The sequence below is a fragment of the Hippopotamus amphibius genome, chromosome 1, assembly GCF_030028045.1.
Source record: "Hippopotamus amphibius kiboko isolate mHipAmp2 chromosome 1, mHipAmp2.hap2, whole genome shotgun sequence".
Taxonomy (NCBI): Eukaryota; Metazoa; Chordata; class Mammalia; order Artiodactyla; family Hippopotamidae; genus Hippopotamus; species Hippopotamus amphibius.
Genome location: NC_080186.1, coordinates 81,772,556 through 81,792,186, shown reverse-complemented (window position 1 = coordinate 81,792,186; position 19,631 = coordinate 81,772,556). Strand labels below are relative to the sequence as shown.

General features: G+C 37.0%; 1 protein-coding gene across 8 annotated transcripts in view; it reads right to left on the bottom strand.

The window, feature by feature from the left end:
• Positions 1-779: 779 nt before the first annotated feature.
• CCDC18 (coiled-coil domain containing 18) overlaps positions 780-19,631 on the bottom strand; it is a 121,407-nt gene continuing 102,555 nt past the window's right edge. For 7 of the 8 annotated variants that reach the window (XM_057717667.1, XM_057717678.1, XM_057717681.1 and 4 more), the window contains 2 exons: positions 8,795-9,262; positions 2,309-2,447 (listed from right to left, as the gene is read on the bottom strand). In XM_057717667.1, coding sequence (XP_057573650.1) covers positions 2,382-2,447; positions 8,795-9,262 — 534 coding nt within the window. In that variant the 3' untranslated portion in view covers positions 2,309-2,381. Of the gene's footprint in view, positions 909-2,308; positions 2,448-8,794; positions 9,263-19,631 lie in introns of those variants that run through there. The other variant, XM_057717685.1, reaches the window with a different exon arrangement.

Here is a 19,631-nt window from a genome sequence, read left to right as displayed (position 1 = left end):
GGAAACAAGTCCTCCTGTGGGCAAAATGTTATCAAACAGCACTGTATGTTACAGAGAATTGTTTGTTAAAGAAAGAGTCAATTGATGCAGAAATCTTCATTATTATCTTATTTTAAGATATTGCCACAGCCACCCCAATCTTCAGCAACCACCAAGACAAAGGCAAGATCCTCCACCAGAAAAAAGATTATGACTTGCTGAAGGCTCAGATAATGGTTAGCATTTTTTAGTAATAAAGCATTTTAAAATTAAGGCATGTACACTGATTTTGTTTTAGACATAATGCTACACAGTGTAACATACATAGTTATGTAAACATAACTTTGATTATGTTTGATTTGTTTATTGTGATATTCACTTTATTGCAGTGGTCTGGAACTGAAGCTGAAATTACTCTGAGGTATGCCTACTTCACAAGACTGTTATATGGATTAAATGAGCTAAAAAAAGTGCCTAAAATAGTGCTTGATAAATGGTAAACATTCAACAGAAACTAGCCATTATTAGTACAATTATGAACCTGTGGCAGAATGAGCTCTAAATTCATACTACTTGTTTTAAAAATAAAGTATTAGTAGAAAAATAAGCAAATAATATGGTAGTCTGATTGAAAATATAAACTACTCAATGTAATTATTCATTTTAACAATGATTTCTACATAAAAAATAAAGACAAGGAAAGTAGCAAGTTTAAACCAAAATAACGAATAAAGTGAATTAATTTTCACAAAAAGTATACACTTCAGAAGAAAGAATTCTTTAAAAATCTTAGAATATAAGATTTATTCAAAAGCAATACAATAAGTTTCTATGAAGTATGAACTATATATAACAAGTAAACACAGCACAGTACCAAAAATTCCATTTTTCATCACATCAGCATCTTCTTTTAATTACAAATTTTCTCCCTGGAATAATGCAAAATAATGGATTATTATCTGAAATACTGATTTAGCATTCAAAGTCCACTATAGTAGTCAGGGGCATAATTTAAAGCAAGAGTGGAAAATATTTAGTCAGTTGAAAAACATGAATCAGAAAGTCAGTAACAGACCACATCAACAGAAAAAGCAAATAAATCTGATTAGGGGATTAGGAGGGAGTGCAAGGTTAAATTAAATTGATTTAAAAACAAAAAAGGTGACATAATAAAAATATGATATTTATACACTGGTGGTGTTTTATGTCTTCAGCTGAAGGTACAGTAAGAAAGATAGATGAAGGGCTACATAAAAAAAGTCAATGGAAAAGAGACAGGAGAAAAAAAAATCGAGCAGAAAAGGAAAAACATAAGAGAGAAATGTTTGCACAAAGAAGTAGCACAACATAGAGAAGTAGAAAAATAGAGGGAAAAGTCTCAGGAGATTCTAAGACTATAAGTCAAATATTCTTGTCATATCTTGGTCTTTACTTGGGCCAGGAATTTGAAAATGTTATCATGTCTCTAGGTATTTACCTGTATTCCCACTTCATCGTTTTTCTTTTTTTTTTTCACTTTAATTGTTACCCAATCACTGATTTTCTCAATTCTTATTTTTCATCTTGTTGCATGGTATACAGACCATATTTTGTGAACTACTTTTCTTTTTGAAAATAAGATGGATAAATAGTACTTCTTTCAACTTCCCAATAAACTATGAATTAGCTAATTAACTCACAACACTTCCACTGCTCTAATCTAAAACAGGAGTTCTTAACTTGAAGTCTGTGAACTCCTTGAAATTGTGTTCAAAATGTGTGCATGTGTAACTTTTTGTGAGTTTTGAAGCTTCTATCAGAGTCTGAAAGCAAAATACTACTGTGTTAGAGGCTTTATTGTGTGTGGAATTGCCAGCATAGTTAACCATTAAGAAAATCAATATTTGGGCTGATTTTCTTGTTCCAAGAAAGGAAGCTAACACTTTTTAAATGCTTCTCACATACTAATTTCTATGTTCTTTCTGCTGCACCAGTAGACTTTTAAGATTGCACTCTCTGGAGCAGGGCTGCATTAAGGCTAATGGATGTCCTAAGCACTGTCCAACAGTGACACCCCCCGGCCCTTCCAGAGCTTTATTCTATACCTTTACATATATTAGCTGAAGAGTTGAATGCTATCAGGACTCAGCCATCTGGTTTCTACTCTGTACAGAAATGAAACTCGCACCATGAGTTGGAAACAAATGTAAATATCTGATGACACCTTCAAATCAAATTTTAGTCATTCACCATACCAAAAAAAGATTTTTTAACAGTGTAGACTAAATTAGAATATGGCAGATAAAGATAATTACAAAAAAGTCTACTACAGTGAAGTGTGGCAGTGAAAGGGTTAAGGGCATGATAGGTAGGGCAAAAATTCTGGTGCTCACCTACCCCTGGTGCCCTAAGCTGGTGCTTATTTACCTTAAAAGTTTATCCAAGACAGCTCTGTAGTTTTTGCAGCCATGAAAGAAGTGAGCAAGTAACTGGGTAACAAAAGACACAACCCACCCTCAATCAGATAAATTATCTTTGTATCTGACTGACATATTTGTGTTTCTTCATAATATTTCATTCAAACAATAGTCTCCTTGGCTTTTTAGAAGAGTTTAAAAAGTCTGCTTTTAAATCAGAGATCAATCCAATGTCTACTTTATTGATGGGTGAAATAAGCTGAGGACCAGAACTAGCCTGTACATCAAGGTTCTACACCCCAATTTAAAATACTTCATGTCAAATTTTACAAAGTGGTATAGTTATTAATGCAATGCACATGTAAATAATCATGAAAGTAGTTAAACAGTAAAACCATAGCAAGTCAAAGTTTCTTTCAACAGTAGCAGTCTTAGCTCTGAATTTTCTTATCTTCCATTAGAAAAAAACAGTGAGAGACTTCCCTGGTGGCACAGTGGTTAAGATTCCGTGCTTCCAATGCAGGCGGCCTGGATTTGATGCCTGGTCAGGGAACTAGATCTCACACACATGCCGTAACTAAGAGTTTGCATGCCACAACTAAGGAGCCCTTGAGCCACAACTAAGAAGCCCATGTACCGCAACTAAGACCTGGCACAACCAAATAAACAAACAAATAAATGAATGAATAAATAAGTAATTTGAGGTTAAATACACATGACATACAATCATTAAAAAAAAGAAAGAAAAAGAAAAAAAACCAGTGAAATTAGAAAAGAAAAAAAAAATGGAGGCCCTACAGAGAAAGCATTAAGAAGACATCTTCAGCTACCTTTTCCTCAAGATTAAGGTATAATACACAAGTAATGACCATTGGAGAATTGAAGAAAACCCACAGATGAGCATTTGTCCAGCATGGGTTCCAAAGGACACTGAATATTGTTCTGAGCAACCCAAAGAGTCAGTCTTTTCTGTCCAAGATAAAATTAAGCCAACACAGATAATGCAAATGAGGCTCAAGAACTGTAGGAGTCCAAGTTATCTTAAAGTCACGATGAGTATTGACAGTGAAACTGAGCAGGACCCTGGGGGGCTCCTGGGCATGGAAGCCTTTCTGTGTTTATTGTTTGTAGGAAATGGGCTTCAGCCTCCAGGACCTTCCCTGATTTCCAAATGGCAGGTTCAAAACTGTTGTTAATCAGGAAAGGGAGGGAACACAGAGACAAGGGAGGAGCAGTCAAAAAATAATAGTGCAGCCTTGGGGCAAGGTCCTGATTCTGCCTCAAGGGATACACAGAACAATATCTTGGAGCTCTTCTACAGAACTAAAACCCCCAACAAATGGAAGATGTTAACTACTTGATGAAGCATTCTTCATTCCAGAGAGAAGGTCACAGTTTAATAATCCTGAGAACCACAGAAACTCATCAGGAGACCACCTGAGGACAGGTTAAAGGTATACAGGCCCTGCATACACCCTGATCCTTATCAGCAACCCTACCCTTGAACCACTGCTATAAAATTCCTCACCAAACCCCCTGGATTGGGACACATAGTTTTTGAGGATATGAGCCTGCTGTATTCCTCTTTGCCTGGCAAAACAATAAAGCTATTCTTTTCTACTTCACCCAAAGCTCTGTCTCCAAGATTCTGTTCGGCAACAGTGCACAGAGGTCAAGTTTTTGGCATTAACAGTGGTGAATGCATTTAAAACTGAGCAGAGTATCAATAATGCTAAAAAAACAAAATTCAACCAAGTATATCTGCAGACCTAACTGGCTTTATGAATAATGCATGAATCAGATATCATTTCATTTAGTAAATACAGTGGTGCTCAGAGGAGCTGTACAATATAGAAGGCTTTAATATGTAGAATCTAACATAGTTATATAGCAAAAGAAAACAAAGGATTGTTTCAGTCAAGGTCACCTTTCTTTGGCAGAAGGGTGGTAGGGATCTTATCAGGCAGATTACCTCACTAAGGCTGATCAGAAAATTCCAATAATTGACTTAAAACTCCACTCCTAGGAGAGGCTGCAATTAGATCTTGGTTTGCTGTTCTAGGGGTAAGTGACTCCACTTTGTGCTCCACTTTTCTTTTTTTTATAAACACTAGCAATAAACAAAACTGTGTGTGTACAGAATTTAACTTTGTCTTAATTTTCTTAAGAACCGAGTATAGTGTTTTGCACTGAGTTTCCATGATAATAGAAGAGGCAAAATGATCTGAAATATTCAAATCCATCTATCTTTCCCAATGACCTATAGAGTGAGAAATATTCTATCAGTTGTGTAGTAACCCTTAAGTCCCACAACCTAAATCTCTAACTGACTAAGCAGTTGTAAGACCAAACTATATAATTAGACAGTACTGAAGAAAATATAATTGTGTAAATAGTATCATCAACAGTGGTTAAAATAAAGACTTAGTTGCCTCATCTATATGGTGAGAATAATAATACCTACTAAAATAGAAGAACTATTTGGTATTGTTAGGATAATAATAGTACCTATCACAAGGTTGTTAATGAAAATTGAATAAGTTAATCTATGTGAAGCATTTAGAACAGTAAATCTATGATCCATCATAAATTTATCCTATATAGATTAAATTCTATTCTACCAAAAATAAGACTCTTGTATATCCATGACTGTAAGGGCCACTAGAATATAGCAGAGGTTCTTAAAGAGAGCAGTACTGAAACCATGCATCTCAGATTGTGACCCATGTGTAGGGACTCAAGCCTGGCCAAAACCCTGACTGGGACTTGAACCCATGGTCTTTTAAATTAGGAGCATTCACCTGGTGTCTGGACTCACTGAGGCTCAGGTTCTTGATGTCTCATCGCATAAAGAATTCGGTGAGAGACAAAGTGATAGGTAAGAAGTGGACTTATTTAGAGAGAAACACACTCCACAGAGTGTGGGCCATCTCAGAAGGTGAGAAAAGGCACCAGGGTGTGGGGTTGTCAGTTTTTATAAAGGTAAGTAATTTCATACGCTAATGAGTGGGAGGAGTATTCCAGCTATTTTGAGAAGGGGCAGGGATTTCCAGGAATTGGGCCACCACCCACTTTTTGATCTTTATGGTCTGCCTGAGAACTGTCACGGCACCTGTGGGAGTGTCATTTAGTTTGCAGATGTGTTACAGTGAGTGTATACTGAGGATTAAGGTCTAGTAGAAGTTGACTTGTCCACCATCTCGGACCCATTTGGTTCTAACCAGTTTATGTCATGTCCTCGGGCTATATCATAATTTCAAAGGTTGTGCCCTGCCCCCTTCCCTTCTGTTTCAGTACTCTCCCCTAGGGAACATTCTGGAAATTTGTGAGAGTACTTTTTGGTTGTCACTATGATGGGGAAAAAGGGACATCCTGTTGCTGGTACAGGATAGATGAGGACAAAAGAGGTCAGATGTCTTATGGTTTGCATGGCCGTTCTACACAACAAAACTATCTCCCTGGCAATCCTACTAGATTTTCCTAGTCCATTTATATTTTCCCACTCTACAAGATAACTATTTCATATAGCTCCCCTCTTCTTAAACCTCTAATACCTTACCCTGCCTTAGCTGAAAACCCTGCTTCTTATTTCACTAAGAAAATAAAGGCAAATAATAATGGAATTCCTCCACTCACACCATGTGTTTCTTCCACTCCATGTGTTTCTGTACCCTCAGTCTGCATTCCTTCCCAGCACAGTGGATAAACTGTCCCTTCTTTTATTCAAGGCCAATCCTACTTCTCTACTGGATCCTGTCTCCTTCAGCCTACATTAAGGATTTTACTCCTTCCACTCCCTGTCTTGAATTATCAGTTTCCCTGTCTACTGGATCATTCCAATGTACAAAATGCTGTTTTATCTCTTATCCTAAAAAACAAAATAAAAAATTCTCCCTTGACATCACATTCCCCTCATTTCTCTGCTCTGCTGTATATCAAAAGAGTTTTTTATTCTTGGTGTTTCCATTTCTTCTCCTCCCGTTCTCTGCTGATCCGGCTCTAATCAGGCTTTTATCCTCACTATTATTTTGAAGCCATTCTTAAAAAGGTTGTTAACAGCTTCCACATTACCAAATATGGTATCAATTATCAATCCTCACTTTATTTAGATTTCACCCTCCTTCCTGAAGCACATATTTACTTGGCTTATGGAATATCTCCTATCTTTTTCTCCTCTCTCACTGTTTATTTCCTAGTTAGCTTTAATTTAAATTATCAATACTTGAATGCTAAAAGTAATTTAGCCTTACTAAATTAGGCTTAGTTTTTGGACTTTTTTTTTAACCTCCACTAGTTTCCTCGATTTAATCCATCATTATGGCTATAACCACCATCTATATACTGATGATACCCAAATTTAAAATTTCAGTCTCTTAAACTCAACAACTGGTTATCTCTACCTGGACATGTAATAGAACTCTCAAATTTACTATATCTAAAATCAAACTCTTGATTTTCTCTGTGCCTCCAAATCTGCTCATCTCCTAAGTATTCCTCATCTCAGTAAATGCTCAGTTACTCTGGACAAACTCTTTGGAGTCTTCTGTGACTTCTATGTCACTCAAAACCCTTATCAAACACTGTTGGCTCTATCTTCAAAATATATCCAGAAATCAAACCATTCTCAACACTTCCGTATCTATCTTCCTGCCTATCCAAAATCATACAAGTAGCCTCCTAGACAGTCTCTGTTCTTGTCCCTTTATCATCCACTCTTCATAAAGCAATGAGAGTGATCCTATAAAAACATAAATCAGATCATGTCACTTTTTTAAGCAGAACCCTCCAATGTCTTCCCAACACACTTCAAAAAGAGATACAAGATCACTATGGCACCCCCACTTCCACTACCCCACCCTTGGCGTTATCTCTTATTTCATCTCTTCCCTCTTATTTATACCAAACCACCCACATACCTCCTAGCAGTTTTTTTGAACATGCCAGGCATGCTACCGCCTCAGGATGTTAGCACCTGTTGTTCCCTTTCCTTCAAGCGCTCTTCCTTCATACTGAGGTAGTTTAATTCCTTACTTCCTAAAGGGCTCTGATCAAATGTCACCTTCTCATGAGACCTTCCCTGATCACCCTATCTAAAACAGCTCCTGAGTCACATTATATCCTCTTGGCAGTTTTTCTTCATAACACTTCTTTCCACCCAGCATTAGAGCATAAGTTTATATTTACTTGTTTATTGATGATCTCCCCACAAAAATGTAACCTCTGTTTGGACAGGGTCTTGATCATTTTTGTTTTGTTTATTTCTATAATCCCAGTGCCTGGTGTATAGTGGGTGCTCAATAAATCCTAAATGACTCAAATGGCTAAATAAATGATATACAATGAACATAACTGTAGTTTTAAAGGCTAGATGAAAACTAATCTTTTCAGGCTTTACAGAAGTTTGCCTTGTTTATTTTACCATCTAACTTATTTGCTATACATTTGACATTTCATAACGGGTAAATTTTGTTTTACCAATGCCATTATATTTCTACAGTCTGCTGCTTTTAAATAATAAATTAAGCTCTTTTTTTTTTTTTTTTTTTTTTTGGCCGTGCCACGTGGCTTGTGGGATCTTAGTTCCCCGACCAGGGACTGAACCCAGACCACAGCAGTGAAAGCCTGGAATCCTAACTTTACTAGGCCACTAGGGAACTCCCCAAATTAAGCTCTTTTTAATGTAAGGAAGGATGTGGACAAATGAATAGAAGCTCCAACAGTCTTTGTCTTGGATCCATTCTAAAAACACTTTTAAAACTTTTTAGGCCACCAAACCTATTTGGTATGTTTGAAATGAGGCAAACGGGCATTTGAAAAAAGCTGAAACTCCCTGCAAGATATTCTTTATTTCTATGTGCAATCTATAGATTAACTGCTTATAGACAATGTCGAGTGTCTATAAGGTATGTGTAGCAGGGATAAAGTTGCCTTTTCAGTATGATGTGCTCAAGGAAAAATGGGAGTAGAAAAATCATGTGAATGAGATATTCCGAGCCATTGTGGAAGTTTATGACCAAGACAAAGGCTACATTAATAATCTTCACTAGAATGGTTTCTAGGAAGTCTAGGAACACAACTAAGTTTGGACCTCCAAAAAACATTCTCCAGTACTCTGAAGATCAAAACACTTTCCTAATTTGAGGTAGAATTAGTCTTCAGTCAAATACAGAGATTATATTAATCAAATACATAGGTGATTTTAACAAAAGTTAATTTTCAAAGCTAAATAGTCAACCCTATTTGTCTGGGGTAAAAGTATTCTAAACTTACAATGAATTTTTTCATACTTTCAATATTTGCACACATCACCTTATGGCATGAGTACTTCATTTAAATGTATGGGTTTTTTTTCCTACCAAAAATAAAATGATACTCATTGGAGACAAATAATTGTAACTTCTAATCTATGAAATACATACCTGAGTTGAACCAGCACCTGTTTGCATAGAAGATTTTTTTAACAGTCTCACTTCTTTGTTTATATATCTTAGCATTCCGCTAAGAGTACTGAAGTCATTATTCTCAGAATTATCATCTTCCAGGTTATATGGGAGAGGTTTAAATGAGTCTGACTGGGTATAAGTCAGATCCTTCTGGCTTTTTTCTAATGTTGAAGGTTGTTCCAACTGCATTTTTTTTAAGTCCTGAAGTAATTCTTCAGAAAGATCTTCATCGCTACGAGTTCTGAAACTAAGGTCACTGGCACTAATAGAGCGACGTAGTTTTCTACACTTGAAAAAAGCTGTGTGAGAATGCTTAGCAAATTTTGAATCTTGAATATCAGGCATGATTTCTATTGGAGATGTAAATGGGGCTGGTAGAAACTTGATGTCTTCTGCCCTTTCATGTCCAGAAATTTTGGCTTGTAATTTGGTTAATTCTGATTCCTGTAGAAAAATTGGTACATAGTAGGTGCTGATTACATATGTGTTAAATAAATGAATTACTTAGAAAATCATAGACTCTTAGAAGTCATCTAAGTTAAACTTCGTCCCAGTACAGAAATTCATTTTATAACAACTCACAAGAGTTGTCCAAGCTCTGTTAAAACCCTTCATTTTGGGACCATTATCTATATTCACTAGAAATATGTTTAAACTATACTAAGGAATTTCATGAAAGCTATATTTTCTTAGCATTGATGACAATATAAACTTCTACACAAGACTGAAATCTTACATCTAAAAAATTTTCTGCAAAAGTATAAAAAGGCATACAATTATTTGTTAATCTAACAAATATACACACAAAAACAACATCCTCCAGAATTTCTAATAGGAAATATATGTATATCAGCTACTCTGCTTTATATGCCATCATCACAAGAAACTTTTACTAGAAAATTTTCAAAGGAAAACCTTTAAATGATTAATAATGTTTAATAAATCAATCCTTATTAAATAAACTTTTCATTTCTGTTTTTCCATGTCCTTCCTTTGGGTCCTCTGACCCAACTGTGGGATCCTAAGAATGAGACTGCATACACTGCAAAGTGATAAAGCCAAAAAAAAGAAAAAAAAAAAGGGAAGACATTTTAACTTCAAAAGTTAAATACGTGTAGTCTCCGGTTCAAATACATTCTCCTTTTCTTACAGGTATCCATAAGATGTATATTTCTAAACCAGTCACTTTTGGACTTCCCAGGTGGCACAGTGGTTAAGAATCCGCCTGCCAATGCAGGGGACACAGGTTCAAGCCCTGGTCCAGGAAGATTCCACATGCTGCGCAGCAACTAAGCCCATGTGCCACAATTACTGAGCCTGTGCTCTAGAGCCTGTGAGCCACAACTACTGAGCCTGTAAGCCACAACTACTGAAGCCCGCGTGCCTAAAGCCTGTGCTCCGTAACAAGAGAAGCCACCGCAATGAGAAGCCTGAGTACCACAACAAAGAGTAGCCCACGCTCTCTGCAATAGAGAAGGCCTGCATGCAGCAATGAAGACCCTACACAGCCAAAAATAAATAAATAAATAAATTTAAAAAATAAACCAGTCACTCTTAAACTGATAGTTTATATTCTTTCTAAAAATACTATGCTTATAACTAAAACTGTCATAACCACAGTGTGCATTACAAAATGAAAGTTTAACATGCATATTTCAGTTCTTTGATGTCTTTATACTACTTTATCTAGATAAACTTGATTTACAAGTGGCAGAAGTGCCAGTTTTTTCTAGTAAATCTTGCATTCAAATTGTTATAATCACAATTAATGAAGTAACTATAAAACTGACACATATAAGGTTGCATGCAGTTTTTTTTAAACTTCTGTGCATTATCTAGCCAAACTGAGAAATGTGGTATCTCAGATAAGTAGGATTCCATTTAACTTACAGTTCAACACCTAACTTTTACAAAGAAATGTAGTATATTGAATATATTAAACATAATTCAACATTTTCTTAAGACTCAAAGAAGCTCACTGTTATGATCATTATTGTAGTCTGCAATCATAAAGCAATGTCTGTAGGGCTCTCAGAAAATGGATTTAGCTTTGCCCTTACTCCCTCAAATAATAGGGTACTTGTTAGGGTACTAAAAGAAGTGAACTGGATAGGATCAAGATGGCGGAGTAGGAGGACATGCGCTCACTCCCTCTTGCAAGAGCACCGAAATTACAACTAACTGCTGAACAATCATTGACAGAAAGACACTGAAACTCACCAAAAAAGACATCCCACATTCAAAGGAGAAGCCACAATGAGATGGTAGAAGGGTGCAATGGCGTCAAAATCAAATCCCATAAATGCTGGGTGGGTGACTCACAAACTGGAGAACAGTTATACTGCAGAAGTCCACCCACTAAAGTGAGGGTTCTGAGCCCCACGCCAGGCTTCCCAACCTGGGAGTCCAGCAATGGGAGGAGGAATCCCCAGAGAATCAGACTCTGGAAGCCAGCGGGATTTGATTGCAGGACCTCCACAGGACTGGGGGAAACAGAGACTCCACTCTTGGAGGGCACACAAAAAAGTGTGCTCACCAGGAGCCAGGGCGAAGGAGCAGTGACCCCATAGGAGACTGAACCAGACCTACCTGCTGGTGTTAGGGGGTTGCCTGTGGAGGTGGGGGGGTTGGCTGTGGCTCACTGAGGAGACAGGGGCACTGGCAGCAGGGGTTCTGGGAAGTGCTCATTGGTGTGAGCCCTCCCAGAGTCTGCCATTAGCCCCAGCAAAGAGCCTGTAAGCTCCACTGCTAGGTAGTCTCAGGCCAAACAACCAACAAGGTGTGAACACAGCCCCACCCATTAGCAGACAAACAGATTAAAGTTTTACTGAGCTCCACCCACCAAATCAGATTAAAGTCTTACTGAGCTCCGCCCACCCAGCCCTACCCACCATCAGTCCCTCCCATCAGGAAGCACCCACGAGCCTCCTAGATAGCTTCCTCCACAAGAGGGCAGACAGCAGTATCAAGCAGTATCAGCAGTATTTCGTCTTGTGGAACTGAAAACCACAACCACAGAAAGATAGAGAAAATGAAAAAGCAGAGGACTTTGTACCAGATGAAGGGACAGGATAAAACCCCAGAAAAACAACTAAACGAAGTGGAGATAGGCACCCTTCCAGAAAAAGAATTCAGAATAATGATGGTGAAGATGATCCAGGACTTTGAAAAAAGACTGCATGCAAAGATCAAAAAGTTTACCAAAGACCTAGAAGAATTAAAGAGCAAACAAACAGAGACATGCAACACAATAACGGAAATGAAAAATACACTAGAAGGAGCCAATAGCAGATTCACTGAGGCAGAAGGGCGACTAAGTGACCTGGAAGACAGAATGGTGATAATCACTGATGCAGAAAAGAATAAGGAAAAAAGAATGAAAAGAACTGAAGACAGCCTAAGAGACCTCTGGGACAATGTTAAAATGCACCAACATTCGCATGATAGGGGTCCCAGAAGGCGAAGAGAGAGAGAAAGGACCTGAGAAAATACTGGAAGAGATTATAGTTGAAAACTTCCCTAACATGGGAAAGGAAATAGCTACCCAAGTGCAGGAGGCTCAGAGAGTCCCAGGCAGGATAAACCCAAGGAGAAACACGCCAAGACATACAGTAGTCAAACTGACAAAAATTAAAGACAGAGAAATGTTATTAAAAGCAACAAGGGAAAAATGACAAATAACATACAAGGGGACTCCCATAAGGTTAACAGCTGATTTCTCAGCAGACACTCTGCAAGCCAGAAGGGAGTGGCATGATACATTTCAAGTGATGACAGGGAAGAACCTACAACCAAGAATACTCTACCCAGCAAGGATCTCATTCAGATTCGACAGAGAAATCAAAAGCTTTACAGGCAGGCAACAGCTAAGAGAATTCAGCACCACCAAACCAGCCCTACAACGAATGCTAAAGGAACTTCTCTAAGCGGGAAACATAAGAGAAGAAAAGGGCCTACAAAAACAAAAACAAAACAATTAAGAAAATCGTAATAGGAACATACATCTCGATAATTACCTTGAATGTAAATGGACTAAATGCCCCAACCAAAAGACACAGACTGGCTGAATGGATACAAAACCAAGACCCATATATATGCTGTCTACAAGAGACCCACTTCAGACCTAGGGACACATACAGACGGAAAGTGAGGGGATGGAAAAAGATATTCCATGTGAATGAAAATCAAAAGAAGCTGGTGTAGCAATACTCATATCAGATAAAATAGACTTTAAAATAAAAAATGTTACAAGAGACAAGAAAGGACGTTACATAAAGATGAAGGGATCCATCCAAGAAGAGGAGATAACAATTATAAATATATATGCACCCAATATAGGAGCACCTCAATACATAAGGCAAATGCTAACAACTATGAAAGAGGAAATGCAAGGCAGAAATAGAGACACAGATGTAGAGAACAAACATACGGACACCAAGTGTGGAAAGCGGGGAGGGTTGGAGGGGAATGAATTGGGAGATTGGGATACCCAATTGTACACTCTAAATATATGCTGTTTATTGTCTGTTAACTGTATCTCAATAAAAGTTCTTAAAAAAAAAAGTGAACTGGAGAGATCAGTTGCCTCAAACAGTGTTCTATCTTCTCTTCTCCCTCACTTCTGTTTCTGTTCTTTGTTATTTACTGCTGCTGTAAATGAACTGTTCTCTATTATTTATAGTTACTTCTAATTGTTACATTTATGCTAGCTTCTGCTCTTCTATTAGCTTTTCTTCTTTCTTTCTCTCTTATCCTCCTTGACTTCTCTCCAATCTAGACTTTACAGTCAGCTGACGTTGACTTAGAGAGCTACTGTCAGAAAAGAAAGAAATTCTACCTTCTGTCTGGTATACTGGCTAATCATGGTACATGTTCTAAGATCCCTGTATCTATGGTTTATTTAAGAATTGCTGCTATTTTGACAATATTTTGACAACCTCCTAAGTAGCTGAACTTGAAAACTTCTGAATAATTGATGAGTGCAGTACAATTGTATTTATCTCACTGGTAATATCTAACAAGTGAAGAGATAAGTACTGTGGCAAGGGATATACAATGCAGAATCTTTAAAATTTTTAGTCAATTTATGCAATGAAGTTTTATAATTTTGTATAAATGTTGTAAACCCCCAGAACACTAAGTATATTAATATTTCAATAAACACAGAGTGTTCAACTGAAACATAATTTTAGATTCCGTCTATTCAGCTTTCCTCTAGTACTGTGAAAAACAAGTATTTTATAAGAGCAATTTAAGTGTTCAGCTTAATAATTACAAATATTTCTAAGATATTAATTGATTGGGTTCTTTTGCTTTTCAACAACTTACATTTTGCTCTAAAATCAATTATTGCTTTACAACTATCAGTGAAGGTGGTCTTTTCTTAAGGTCTTAGCTGACAATGTTAATCATACATATTGGCAGTTTGAACTAACATTAAATTTTTTATCTCTATGCATCAATACCGATATTAAATCCAAGTTCCAGAGTAAACTGTCATGATCAATAAGGGTGAAAAAGTAGCAAGTGGCTATGTGAAAAATAACATGTACTCAAAACCAGTAAAACAATGTTTAAATATAATCTTGCATTTTCTACTTTATGATTTTTAGAGGAACTTGCCTGATTTTTAAAAATGCTCCTACTTTTAAAGTACATCAAATATAAAACTCTCTAAAGTAAACATTATGATTAAGCTGGTATTTGTACACGTTCCAGGCAAAGATGGCAATACAGGCTCCTCTCATATCTCCTTTCACACACAAAACACCAAATCCACAGCTACACAAGGAACAATTCCTTTTGAAAGAAACTGGCTGAGAAATATCTACACATTGGGTGAACGAGAAAATTCCCACACCAAAACTAGTAGGAAAGCTGAGCATGCTATAAACCCCACGCCAAGCACAGGGCCATACAACGGGAGGGAGCACATGACTTCCAGTTTCTTCCTTAAAAGCAAAGGGCTTGGATTCCATATCTAGTGCTCCAACTTTTAAGACTCCCACCTGAGTGTTGGGCCCTCAAAACACTTAGCTGTGAAAGCCAACAGGGCTTGCTTGCATGAGACCCACAAGATTACAGCAAACAAAGCATTTCTTAAGAGGCTTACAAGGATGTACCATGGTTATCCCCTTAGAACTCAGTACAGAAGGAGCAGGCAAAAAATGCCCATCTCCCAGTCTTTCCCCAAAAGAGGTTTATTTTCATACTTTAAAAGTTGCTGTGTGAGGGTCAGGCTTCTATTTTAGTATGCATCTAGGGGCAGGCCTGAGAGACCGGGAAAGCAAGCAGACACTTTCTCCACCTTCTCCCTCAAGCCTACTCCAAATTACAAGTGTCTCCCTGGAAAAAGCTTGCACAGATGTTTGGTGCCTAAGCTCTTGAAGCTGCCACCCAAAGGACAGGCCCCTGAACTGCATGGCTCTGATAGCCAACAAGGCTTGCATTCATAAGTCCAATAGGACTAGCAAACAAAGAAGCAATTCTTAATGGGTACAGGAGCAACGCTTGCGGCTATACACCCAAGCCCAGTGCTGAGGGAACTGTCAATAAAGCCTGTCTCCCAGTTTCTCCATGGAAGGGCCCTAACTACATACTTTCCCAGTTGTTGCCTGAGGGTCCAGCTCCAATAAGCCTGATTCTAAGTTTTGACTGAGATTCTCCCTTTTGAGATACTGACGGGTCTTTGCATACCCTCAACTACTGAGAGCTACTAAGAACAAAGACAGCTGCTTGGACAATCACAAATGTTTGAAAGACAACAGGAGCTCAGGCCAGGCTGATTGCTAAGGCACATCTACATGAGACCACTCAATCAAGACAGGGGAAGGTGGCTGTTTTATCTAACGTACAGAAACCAATCCAGAGAGTAGAGAAAAATGAAGAAACAAAGGAATGTGTTACAAACAAAAGAAGCTAAAATGCCAGAAACATACTTTAATAAAACAGAGACAGATGATTACCTAAAGTAGACTTCAAAACAACCATCATAAAGATATTCATCGAGGTCAAGAGAATAATGCATGAACACAGTGAGAATATAAACAAAGAGAAAGAAAATATAAGAAAATCTAATTAGCATCCTTTTACTTCAGTTTGAAGAAATCACAAAGTAACTGAACTGAAAAATTCAACAGAGGGTTTCAACAGCAGACTAGATCAAGAGGAAGAAAGGACCAGCAAACTTGAAGAGAGGACAGCAGAATTCATCCAACCATAGAAGCAAAAAGAAAAAAGAATGAAAGTGAAGAAAGCTAAGGGACTAAAGGGACATCATCAAATGCAACAGTATACATGTTATAGTGGTCTTAGAAGGAGAAGAGAGAGAGAAAGGGAAACAAAGCTTATTCAAAGAAATAATGGCTGAAAACATCCCTAATTTGAGGAAAGAAACAGACAACCAGATTCAAAAATCCCAGAGTTTCAAACAGGATATGGGTGGGTAAATTACTTATAACTATAGTATAAAGGTTAAAAGACAAAAGTATTAAAAATACTATAACTACAATAATTTGTTAATGGGTACACTAATTAAAAAGAAGTAAACTTTTGACACCAAAAACAAAATAAAGGGGGGGAGAGAGTAAAAATGTAAAGCTTTAGTATACATTTGAAGTTAAGTTTTTATCTACTTAAAATAGACTATTATATATATATAAGATATTTTATATAAGCCTCAAGAAAACTACAAAGCAAAACTTATTGTAGATACACAAAAGGTAAAGGAAGCTAAACATTCCACTACAGAAAATCATCAAATTATAACGAAAGAGAGCAACAGAAGATGAAAGGAACACAGGAATTAAAAACAGCCAGAAAACAATGAACAAAATGGCAATAGTAGGTTCACATGTATCAGTATTTACTTTAAAATGCAGATGGACTAAATTCTCTAACCAAATGACAGAGTGGCTTAATAAAAAAATAAGACCTAACTATATACTGCCTAGAAAGACTCATTTCAGTTTTAAGGACACACACAGACAAAGTGAAAGGATGTAAAAATACATTCCACGTAAATGGAAACCAAAAGAAAGCTAAGATAGCTCCACTTATTTAAAAACAACCAGACTTTAGGCCAAAAGTGTAACAAGAGACAAAGAGGGTCATTATATAATGATAAAGAGGTCAATCCAACAAAAGACTATAACATCTGTAAATATTCTGCACCTTAAAAAACAAACAAGCACCTAAATATATAAAGCAAGTATTAACAGACAGCAATACATTAATGTAGGGGACTTCAATAGCCCAGTTTCATCAATGGATAGATCACACAGACAGAAAAGAAGAAAACATTGGACTTGAACCACAAGTTAGACCAAATGAACATAACACTTACAGAATATTCCATCCAACACAGGACAGGAGTATACGTGTTCTTCTCAAGTGCATATGGGACATTCTCCAGGACAGATCATATGTTAGGTCACAAAACAAGCCTTAACAAATTTAAGAAGATTAAAATCATATCAAGCATCTTCCAACCACAATGGTATAAAACTAGATATCAGTTACAAGAAGAAAACTGGAAAATTCACAGTTAGGTGGCGATTAAACAACATGCTACAGAACAATCAATGTGTCAAAGAATAAATCAAAAAAGCAGATATGAGAGAAGTTTATAGCAATAAATGCTTACATTAAGAAACAAGAAAGATACCAAATAAAACAACCTAAATTTTTACCTTAGGAAATACAAAAGGAAGAACAAACTAAGCCCAAAGTTAGTAAAAGGAAGGAAATAAAGATCAGAGTGGAAATAAACAGAGACTAAAATGACACAGAAAAGATCAATGAAACTAAAAGTGGAGCTTTTAAAAAGATAAAAACAACAGACAAACCTTTAGCTAGGATTAACAAGAAAAAAAGAGAGAGAACTTAAATAAATAAAATCAGAAATGAAAGAGGAGATGTTACAACTTGACACCAAAGAAATACTTAAGGATCAAAAGGGAATGCTATGAACAATTATACACTAACAAATTGGTCAGATAAGAAAAAAATAGACCAAATCTTAGAAACATACAACCTACCATGACTGAATCATGAGGAATATAAAATGAGATCTCAATAGACCAATTATCAATAAGGAGACTGAATCAGTAATAGTAATAAAAAATTCCCAACAACAAAAGTCCAGGACCAAATGACTTTATTGGCAAATTCTAACAAACATTTAAGAATTAATACCAACCATTCTCAAACTCTTCTAAAAAAAGAGGAGGGAACATTTCCAAACTCATTTTATGAGACCAGCATTACCCTGATACCAAAACCAGACAAGGACACCACAAAAAAAGAAAATTATAGGCCAATATCACGCATGAATATAGACACAAAAATCTTCAAAAAATATTAGCAAACTGAATGGCCATCATCAAAAAATCTACAAACAATAAATGCTGGAGGGGGTATGGAGAAAAAGGAATGCTGGTGGAAATGTAAGTTGGTACAGCCACTATGGAGAACAGTATGGAAGTTCCTTAAAAAACTAAAAACAGAGCTACCATATGATCCAGCAATCCCACTCCTGGGCATATATCTGGAGAAAACCATAATTTGAAAGGATGCATGCACCCTGATGAGGACACGGAAGAAACTTAAATGTCCATTGACAGAGGAATAGATAAAGAAGATGTGGTACATATATACAATGGAATATTACTCAGCCATAAAAAGGAACACAATAATGCCATTTGCAGCAACATGGATGGACCTAGAGATTGTCATACAGAGTGAAGTAAGTCAGAAAGAGAAAGACAAAGTATAATATCACTTATTAGCGGAATCTAGAAAAATGGTACAGTGTTGGGCAAGTTAGTAATATAGCACTGTTCAGGCCTCAAAGACAGAAACAGCCCTCTGACTGACCTGTGTCCTTGCCTGGACTGTGTGCTTGCTTACACACCTAACAATTGTTGCTAGCAAGTCAAACGGCACTTATGATAAGAAAGGGAGTGGGTCTTGGAATTTCTTGAGACCTGGGCACCTGGCCAGTGTTCTCGGGTCTGGAGAATCTTGGGACTCACATGATGAAACCAAAAACATTGTTAAAGTAAATCCAGAGCTGCATTTTTACACACAAACTGATGATATCAGTTTGCTGCCTGGAATTGTAAGCAGGAGCCCCCAGAACTCCAATATGAAGTCTCACCTGTGAAGTGGACACACTGCCCAGGACCCTTCCCAACTGGGACTCCAGATTGCTGTTCCAGGGACTTTCCAGTGCTGCTTGGATCTGGATGTAGGTGCTTCCCCAATTTGGTGATGTATGAACCTCTGTCTTTACTATTCTTTCTTAGCTAATTATTCTCTTAATTAGTATACTGTGATCTTTGTTAATTTAATAAATTCTCTCTAAACTCTTGTTTAGCTGAGTGTAGAGTGGTTATTTTGCCAATGAATCCTACGAACCTTGAAACTGAAAGTAAGGCTTTTGGCAAAACATACAGATGAACTTATTTGTAAAAAGCAGAAGTAGAGTCACAGATGTAGAAAACAAACTATGGTTGTCAAGGGGTGAAGGTGGGGGAGGGTGGAATGAATTGGGAAACTGGGATTGACATATATACACTACTATATATAAAATAGATAACTAATGAGAACCTACTGTGTAGCACAGGGAACTCTACTCAGTGCTCTGTGGTGACCTGGATTGGAAGGGAATCTAAAAAATAGTGGATATATGTATATGTATAACTGATTCACTTTGCTATACAGCAGAAACTAACACATTGTGAAGCAACTATACTCCAATATTAATTAATAAAAAAAGAAAAAAAAGTATTTTAAAATAACTATTTTTTAA